The sequence below is a fragment of the Coenobita brevimanus genome, chromosome 34 (genome assembly GCF_032717465.1).
Source record: "Coenobita brevimanus isolate Jiangsu-jjx chromosome 34, ASM3271746v2, whole genome shotgun sequence".
Classification (NCBI taxonomy): Eukaryota; Metazoa; Arthropoda; class Malacostraca; order Decapoda; family Coenobitidae; genus Coenobita; species Coenobita brevimanus.
Genome location: NC_136987.1, coordinates 1,137,501 through 1,147,500, shown reverse-complemented (window position 1 = coordinate 1,147,500; position 10,000 = coordinate 1,137,501). Strand labels below are relative to the sequence as shown.

The following is a 10,000-nucleotide window of genomic DNA, read 5'->3' as shown; positions in this document are numbered from 1 at the left end:
CTCTCTCTCTCTCTCTCATTTCTCCCTATACCTTTCCTTCCCCTGCCATTATTTTACCTTTCAGCTCTCTCTCTCTCCCAAATGTCACCCTAACTTTTACATCACCCCAAAGAGCAGTTGACCTAAAGGTGATGTGTTATTCCAAAGCCTCCGTTGCATTTAATAATAGTCACCCTTCAATCTTCCTTCCCTACCTCCCATTTTCTTTCATTAATAATACCTGTTTTCTTTAGCCCCATTTTCTACGATATTTTTTAGTATATTTTAGCTACCACTATTTCATTTAAGCTAAGGGAAGGGATTTAACTACGTCCCAGCCTCACTTACTCCTAATTATTGTTATCCCTCCTTTCCGGAACCCCACCTCCCGTTTCCTTTGTCCCTTTAACCTATACAAAGACGTCCTGGGTTCGTATTCTCGTAGGCTCCTTAACACCTCTTCCTTAGCGACTTATTTTTGATGTGGCTGACAGATACTGTTGCACGTCACATATACAAAGACGTCTGGGGTCTGTATCTATTCTCGTAGGTTGAGGAGGCTCCCTAACACCACTTCCTTAGCGATTTATTTTTTGATGTGGCTGGCAAATACTGTGTTGTACGTTATAATATACAAAGACGTCTTGGTTGAGAAGGCTTCCTAACACCTATTCCTTCGCGATTTATTTTTTGATGTGGCTGAGTGTTGTACGTTATATATACAAAGACGTCTTGGGTCCCTATTCTCGTAGGCTGAGGAAGCTCCCTAACACCTACTCCTTAGCGATTTATTTTTTTCCCATACAGCTGGCTAATATCGTTTTGTACGTTATTTATGGAACTCTCATCTTAAACGTGAGGACCAACTTGCCTAGCCCCGGGTTCCTACGCTTCTCATGGGGCAACGTGGGACTGGATGATGGATAGATGAATATTTGTGGGTATGGGGATATCAGAAATTTTTACTATCACATAAGAGGACAATAAGGTATAATAAGCAAAATAAATCGCTAAGGAAGAGGTGCTAGGGGCAATGGCAAATTCTTCTCACCACTAAACGATCTTATTCAACCGTGTTTTTTTTAAGTCTTCGTTACCTTTAATGTTACTGTAGTTACCCTAGGCCTTTGAGAGAGAGAGAGAGAGAGAGAGAGAGAGAGAGAGAGAGAGAGAGAGGGAAATGTGATGCGTTGGCTGAAGTTTCTTGATGGGGAAATGGGAGAAGTTGAGAGAGAGAGAGAGAGAGGGGGGGGGATAGTACACCTACATTGATAGCTAGATAGACAGACAGACAGACATACCCTTAATTATGTAAAAATGTCACGGGAAAGAAAAACGATATAAAACAGTCAACCATCACATGTCCCATCCAGGTCCCTAAATCACGTACCTCAGCCGCTGGTTTGCCCCCTCTGGACATACAGGTGAGCTGGACACCTGCCCCGGATTTCGTAGTCACCACGGGCCCTTGCTGGATCTCCGGGGGGGCGGGGGGCACGTAGACGGTGAGCTTGGCCGTCTGTGACCTGACCCCGGGGATGTCCTGATACCCCGTGACCTGACACTGGAAATACGCGTCGTCTTCCAGCGTGACGGGGCTGATGCGTAGGCTGTAGTCACCTGAGGGAGGGAGAGAGAGAAGGATTTATTAGATAGAGAGATGGATCGAAGGATGGATGGATGGATGGATGGAAGAAAGGAAGGATGGAAGGATGGATGGATGGATGGATGGAAGGAAGGATGGATGGGTGGATGGAGAGAGAGAGAGAGAGAGAGAGAGAGAGAATGGAAATAATCAGGGTGTTGAAGCGTGCCGGGGCTGATGCGTAGGCTGTAATCACCTGGGAGATGGGGAAAGAAGGATTTATTAGGTTGAAGACGGATTTATCGGATTTATTGAGGGATTTACTAGCTTACAGACGGATTTACTTGGCTAAAGGCGGATTTATTAGGCTGAAGACGGATTTATCGGATTTATTGCGGGATTTACTAGCTTACAGACGGATTTACTTGGCTAAAGGCGGATTTATTAGGCTGAAGACGGATTTATCGGATTTATTGCGGGATTTACTAGATTACACACGGATTTCTTAGCCTACAGGCGGATTTATTAGGGTGGAGGGATTTATTAGGCTACAGACGGATTTTTTAGGTTGAAATCTCTTAAGGTACAAAGAACGAAGGATTTATTACGTAGAAATCTCCTGGGGAAGACAGACGGATTTACTGGAATAAAGGCGGATTTATTGGGATAGAAAAAGGCGGATTTATTTTAGATATATAGAAAGAGAGAGAGGTGGATTAATAGAGCTGTAATGTGCTGGGGGACAGAGAAGGAAGGATTTATACTTAGGCTGAAGGAGGAGGGCGATAGATAGATAGGTAGATAGACAGACAGATAGATAGATAGATTTTTAACCCCCGTCAGGTCTATTGCTTATTATCTTATTCCTTCATACATATTTATACGATATATTTTGGAAAGAAATAATTAAGGAATGACTGCCCCTGAAAATTTCCCTATGATTCAAATCGTTCCCCATTACTCAAAATATTTTATACTATTATTATTATTATTATTATTATTACTATTATTATTATTATTATTATTATATTTGCCTGAACGACATGAGGAGATTGAAAAAAAAAAAAAAAACGAAAACACTGTACTAGTAAATTACACACACACACACACACTCTCTCTCTCTCTCTCTCTCTCTCACACACACACACACACACACACACACACACACACACACACACACACACTCGCTCTCTCTCTAATCCCCAATTAAATATGCTCCCCCTCAAAGCTGATAACGACCTTCCACGAACGATATGAATGGGGGACAACTTAACTCTTTCAATTTTCTCTCTCTTTTTACCCTCTCTCTCTCTCTCTCTCTCTCTCTCTCTCTCTCTCTCTCTCTGCCGTCAGGTTCGCCAGGACAAGCAGGTCTATTTTTAGTTAACCATTTTTTTGTCTGTTGTGATGTTGCCTCCACGATTAATTGGTTTTTGAGAGAGAGAGAGAGAGAGAGAGAGAATATGGGTGAGTGGGAGGGATGAGACGAGAGGCGTGGGTGGGAGAGAGTAAGAAAGGGAGAGAGTAGGAGTGGCTGAATAGAATCTGAATTTCTTGGAAGAATCTTGACACTAAGGACAAGGAGACAGAGAGAGAGAGAGAGAGAGAGAGAGAGAGACCAGATGATAAAATAATGATTAAAGTATGGAACAAATTTTAGAAATAGTTATACTGCAAAATAGAGATAAATGGACAGATTGACAGCCAGACAGATGTAAAGAGAGGAGGAGGAGTGGTAATAAAGAATATGAAGGGCGTGGAAGGAGAAGAGGGAAGAAGGAAGGTGGTAAAGGAAACAGGGAGAAGGAGAAAACAGAAATAAAGGAAAGGATAGAAGGAGAGGATGGGAGGCGATAAAGGAAGGAGGATGGGAGGGGAGGAATGGAGGGGGAAGAAGGTGAGAAGAGACATGGAGGAGAGGAGGGAAGAGAGGAGAGGAAAGATGATAAAGTGAGGAAGAAGAAGGGGGGAAGGAGGGAAAAAGGTGAAGAAGAGGTAAGAACGGAGAAGGGGAGGAGGGAAGATGATACAGGGAGGAGGAAGAGGGAGGGAGGGAAGGAACGGGAAGACAGGAGAGACATGGAGAAGAGAAAGAGCAAAGGAAATCAAATCAAGTAATGGAGAAGGGAGGGAAGAGAAGGAGGGGGAAAAGAGGAGAGAAGGAGGAAGACGGAAGAAAATATGGAGGGAAAGAAAGGAAGAGAGATAGAAAGAGAGGAGTAAGGAAGAAAGGTGGGAAGCATGAGGAAAAGGAAGGAAGAGAGGAGAAAATGTGAGCAGGGAGGAGAGAAAATGGGAGAGGAAGGAAGGAAGATGGAGAGAGAAGGAAAGGAGAGTACGAGAGAAAATGAGGAAGGAAGGAAATGACATGGGAGGGAAGGCAAATAGAAAGGTAAATGGGTAAAGATATGGAGAGAGAGAGAGAGAGAGAATGTGAAAGCAGAGGGGACAAAGGGAAAGAAGAAAGAAATCTGTGTAAAGGATTAACAAAAGTGAGCAAGACAGTGAGAAAAAAGTGAGCAAGATAAAGAGAGTGAGAGAGTGTAATGTCAGCGAGTTTGGTGTACTTTGAACCAAGAACCCTGTGAATGCCGGCGAGGAACTGAGAGAGAGGGGGGGGGGTCGTGTGTGTGTGTGTGTGTGTGTGTGTGTGTGTGTGTAAGGGATAGAGAAGAGAAAGGAAAGAGTGAGTTGGAGAGTAAGGGAAAAGAAGGTGTGAAAGGAAATAAAGGAGTAAAGATTCTCTCTCTCTCTCTCTCTCTCTCGAGTACTTTTGAAGAGGGGCACAAGAAAGACTAGTTTCTACCTCTTGTACTACTCAAGGTGTTAGAGAGAGAGAGACAGACAGACAGACAGACAGACAGACAGAGACAGAGAGAGAGTACTCGCTGTTTGTGCTGTTTCTATAAGCTTTAACAATAGGCTGGCCAGTCAGTGGAGGAGAAGGAGGAGGAGGAGGAGAAAGAGGGAAGGGAAGGGTTGAGAAGGAGGAGGAAGAAGAGAAGGAAAGGAAGGATAGAGGAGGAGGAGGAAGAAGAGAAGGAAAGGAAGGGTTGAGGAGGAGGAGGAAGAAGAGAGGGAAAGGAAGGGTTGAGGAGGAGGAGGAAGAAGAGAGGGAAGGGAAGGGTTGAGGAGGAGGAGGAGGAAGAAGAGAGGGAAGGGAAGGGTTGAGGAGGAGGAGGAAGAAGAGAGGGAAGGGAAGGGTTGAGGAGGAGGAGGAAGAAGAGAGGGAAGGGAAGGGTTGAGGAGGAGGAGGAAGAAGAGAGGGAAGGGAAGGGTTGAGGAGGAGGAGGAAGAAGAGAGGGAAGGGAAGGGTTGAGGAGGAGGAGGAAGAAGAGAGGGAAGGGAAGGGTTGAGGAGGAGGAGGAAGAAGAGAGGGAAGGGAAGGGTTGAGGAGGAGGAGGAAGAAGAGAGGGAAGGGAAGGGTTGAGGAGGAGGAGGAAGAAGAGAGGGAAGGGAAGGGTTGAGGAGGAGGAGGAAGAAGAGAGGGAAGGGAAGGGTTGAGGAGGAGGAGGAAGAAGAGAGGGAAGGGTCTTGACCTAGGGGAAGGGTATGGAAAAAGGAGGAGGAGAAAGACAAATCATCTTCATATCACCCTGTCCCTTGCCATTTCGGTCCCCCCCCCCCGGCTTACACCCACCTCTCATACACCTCTCTATTCCGTCTCATCCTCGGTCTCCCCCTCTCTCTCCCCTCACCTCACTCATATAGCCTCTCATAGTTAGTTTCTCACTCTCCATCTCCCCACTTAAACCCCTCTCACTCATACACCTCTCTACTCCATCTTTCCACCTCATCTCGGCCTCCCTCTCTCTCACCCCCCCCCTACCATCTCACTCATACACACTCCTAGTTAGTCTCTCTCCATCTTGTCCACATGACCAAAAAAGTGCATCAATAAAATTCTACCTTCTCTCTCTCTCTCTCTCTCTCTCTCAAGCTGAATAAAATCGTCTGGAGATGGGAAAAATAAAAGGGAAACACCTGAAGGATATTAATGTTGAAATAAATGGTGCAGCAGAGTACATAAAGGGACCTTGAGTACACTACAGGGGTGAGGTAATGTGCTGTTACACTTAGTTACCTCACTCTCTCTCTCTCTCTCTCTCTCTCTCTCTCACACACACACACACACACACACACACACACACACACACACACACAACATTTGCAGTACCTTCACACCTGGTTAACGCTACTCTTCATTACACACACACACACACACACACACACACACACACACACTCTCTCTCTCTCTCTCTCTCACACCTCTCCCTTGCCCTTCTTCAGTAACTTTCCTCCCTGTCACCTTCTGTTCACTTCTCTCTCTCTGTCCTCCCCCCCAATCCTCGCTCCCTTTCTCTCTCTCACACACACTCGCACCACCTTTCCTTACGTCGCTTCCCATTTCAACCCTAGCAATCTCTCTCTCTCTCTCTCTCATAAAGCCAAGGTGCGATGCCCCTCAGGTGAGCACTAAAAATAAAATAGAAAGAAAAATATGAGAATGTTGGGACACGGTAAGGCAGGTTAGGCCAATAGAGGTAATGGGGCCTCCCTCTCTCCCTCTCTCTCTCTCTCTCTCTCTCTCTCTCTCTCTCTCTCTCTCTATTTTAACCTCCCTTTCTATCTTTTCCCTATATTCCTCTTCCCTTTCCTTTAAAACCCCTCTCGCTCTCTCTCTCTTTATCTCTCTCTACTTCCATTAGGCGACTTCAACCTACGAACTGAGAGAAAGAGAGCGAGAGAAAGAGAGCGAGAGAGAGAGAGAGAAGGGCCCGACTCTGATTTCAGGAAGTAGTGCAGTAGGAATGGGAAAAGTGAAGATTAAGTATTAGGTGTATTGGAGTGGGCTGTGGAGGGGAGGGGGAGGAAAGGAGGGAAAAAGAGGGGAAGGTAAGAGGCAGGAATGGAGGAAAAAGAGAGGAGAGGAAGAGCGAGGAATGGGGGAGAAAGAGGAAGGGAAGAAGAGAAGGAGAGAGACGGGGAAAGGAACGGAAGAGGAGAAAAAGAAAGGAAGAGGTGAGAAGAGGAAGAAAAAGAGAGGAAGGGAAGAGAAAGAGAGGAAGGGACGAGGAAGAGACGAAGGGGAGAGGAGGAGAGGAAGAAATGGAGGAATGGCAGAGGAGGAGAGGAAGGAAAAGAGAGAGAGCCAGGGGACTATTTCGGAGGTGAGAGGAAGATGGAAGAAGAGGAAAAGGAAAAGAAGAGTTTGTAGGGAAGACATAAAGGGGGAGGGATGATGGAATGGAAGGAGATTGGAGGAAAGAGAGGGGATGTGAAGGAGGAAAAAAAAGATGAGGGAAGAATGAGAGAAGTGTGAGGGAAAAGAGAAGAAGGGAAGAGGAGGAGGGAGAGAAAATAAGGAGGGAGAGGGGAAGAAAGGAAGGAAAGTGAAGACAAAAATAGGTGAAAGGAAGAACCAGGGAGACAAGAGGAGGAGGGAAGGGAGAGGTGGAAGGAAAGAGGAGAGGAAGGCATGAGAAGGGAAGAGAAGGAAGGGAGCGGAAGGAGGGAGGGGGACAGTTTGGGGGGGGGAAGGGAAAAGGGAGGGAGGAGGGGTAGAGGGAGAGCGTAGGAGAGATGATGGGAATTTTGTTATGTATTTTGTCATTTTATTTAGGAGGAGGAGGAGGAGGCAGGAGGGAGGGAGATGGAGAGAAGGTGAAGGGGAAGGAGAGGAGGAGGGGGAGCTGGATGGTAGAGGAAGAAGAGGAGGAGGGAAGGAGGGAGTGAAAAGACCGATGCGTAACAAGTTAAATTAACAGAAGAGGAAGAGGGAGATATACAGGAAGAGAGATAAATGGAGGAAGAGGAGGAGATGGATAGACAGACAGGTGAGCAGAGGCTGATAGATACAGGAATATACTGACAGACATGGGTAGTAGATAGATAAACAGAAAAGGTAGAATGTATGTAGAGTGTATGTACCGGTTTTATTTTATCGGCTGACATACACGCCTGCTATGGACAAACTCTGAAGGTCAAGCGAGTTGTTGGGCTGAGAAACACTGCTTTATCAACGGGGAAGTGAGCCTCCCCCACCCCAGCCTTCCAGCAAGGACTGGCAGACGTACAACTGTACAAAAAAGTATCGTTACGACGTTGTGCTAAACAGTATGACAAACGACGATGGTTTAGGAAAAACAGGAAGGGGGCTTGGCAACTGTTGGTACCCCTACATGTCGAACAATGTTGGTTATGCATGGGGTACAAGAGGCACTTGCTGTGTTTGAGGTAATGAATGCGTCGATGTGAATGTATCAACCCTTCGGCCACAACAGCCATCGTGGTGCTCGCTGTGTCTATCGAACCCCTGAGTAATGATACTTTTTTGTAGTTGTACATGGCATAGCCGATGATTACAGTATGAGACGGATATACATACATGCATACATACATAGACAAACACATACGTAGATATACACATACATACGTACACATACATTCATACACATACATACATACAAGCAAATACACATACAGTACATACATACAGATATACGTAACATACATACACACACACACATACATACATATACATGCGTACATAACATTCATACATAACACTTACATACAAGCAAATATACATACATACATATATACATACATAACATACATACACACATACATGCAGAGATATACACATCAAGAGAAACTGTTTTATAGAGACAGATATACAGACACATTGATAGTGACAGAGATAGATAGACAGATAGACAGAATGTAAATAGGAGTAAACCTCAATACACCAGTACAGTATAACAAGAGAGTAACTCAATGCCACCACCCTCTCCCTCAGTCCATTCGTTTCCTTCACGATCGATGTCATCCACTGTGTAGATAGATAGATGGATAGATAGATGGATACGATAAGCATAGGTGGATGAGATAGACGAATAGATACACATGGATAAGATAGATACAGATAGATAAATGGATATATAAATTAAATTGCCAAAACATTACCAAATATATCTGTGTAGTTTATCGTTCCCCCAATGCTTCTTCGGAACCCAGTGTATTTGATTCCATATCCACTCAGTTGAGTAACCTTGACCTTGCCCTTGGCAATGAAATTACCATTTTGGGTGATTTTAACATACACAATGTTGAATGGTTATTGCATTCTGCCCGGACTGACGACGCTGGTCTGGAATGCGAGCTGTTTGCGGAATCGTTTAATCTCACCCAGTTGGTAAAGCAACCAACCAGAATACCTGATAATCCTGACCATAATGCCCATCTCTTGGATTTATTCTTGACAAATAATCCAGATCAATACAGGATAGAGGTACTGTCACCACTTGGATCCTCTGACCACAATCTCATCAAAGCCTCATTAGTTAACCCTCCTACATCTCCCCATTCCGAACCTATCAGGGTGACCCGATGGCACTTTGACAGGGCAGACTGGGATGGATTTAGAAATTTTCTTGCTGATGTTCCATGGCAGTCTTTCTTCTCTAGTGATCCCAATTCTACCCAGTCCCACATTTGTGACTTAATACTAGCTGGTATGGATTTATTCATACCAAGTCAACAATTCACTAAAAGATCAAACTCTCCAAAATGGTTTGATGGCAATTGTGCCAGAGCAACAGCCCAAAAGTCATTAGCATATAACTCTTACTTAAAATCAAAAACACCTGAATCACTCTCCCAATTTAAAATTGCTAGAAATCATGCAAAAGCTGTATTAAATCTATCTAAATCAAACTTTCTTCAAAAGCAAGCATCAAAACTACTTAACAACCCTAATGACAACAGAATATTCTGGTCAACTCTTAATTCTTTCAATAATAACTTTAACAAGTCATCTTCCATTCCCCCACTAAAATCTTCAGATGGCAATATTACAAATGACCCACGTGGGAAAGCAGATATCTTTGCTAGTACCTTTGCAAGAAACTCTACCATAGATGATACCAGCCAGAATGTCTCAGTACTGGAACTTGATTCTCCCGAAATTGCCCCACTTAAAATACAGACAAGATTTGTCAAATCCATCCTAGACAATTTACCTACCAACAAAGCTCCAGGTCCAGATGGAATTCCGCCAATTGTTTTGAAAAAGTGTTCCCCTGAACTTGCCTCTGTCCTAGCTAAATTATTCAGACTATGCATACGTACTTCTTTATTCCCAAATTCATGGAAAGAAGCCAATATCCACCCAGTTCCGAAGAAAGGAAGTTCGTCTGACCCCTCCAATTACAGACCAATAGCTATCACATCTTCTCTTGGTAAGGTATTTGAAACTTTAATTAATAAGCATATTGTTAAACATCTTGAATCCAACAACTTAATTAATGATAGACAATACGGTTTTCGCCACGAAAGATCCACCATTGACATACTCAATCTCTTAACTCATACCATCCATCAATCAATTGATCTTTTTGGAGAAACTCATGCAGTAGCTCTTGATGTCTCTAA

General features: G+C 44.3%; 1 protein-coding gene across 1 annotated transcript in view; it reads right to left on the bottom strand.

Annotated features, from left to right (window-relative positions):
- Positions 1-443: 443 nt before the first annotated feature.
- LOC145396073 (irregular chiasm C-roughest protein-like) overlaps positions 444-10,000 on the bottom strand; it is a 110,912-nt gene continuing 101,355 nt past the window's right edge. Inside the window, exons 3-4 of the mRNA XM_080269539.1 lie at positions 1,370-1,599; positions 444-476 (exon numbers count right to left, since the gene is read on the bottom strand). Of these exons, the coding sequence (XP_080125665.1) occupies positions 444-476; positions 1,370-1,599 (263 nt within the window). The remainder of the gene's footprint in view (positions 477-1,369; positions 1,600-10,000) is intronic.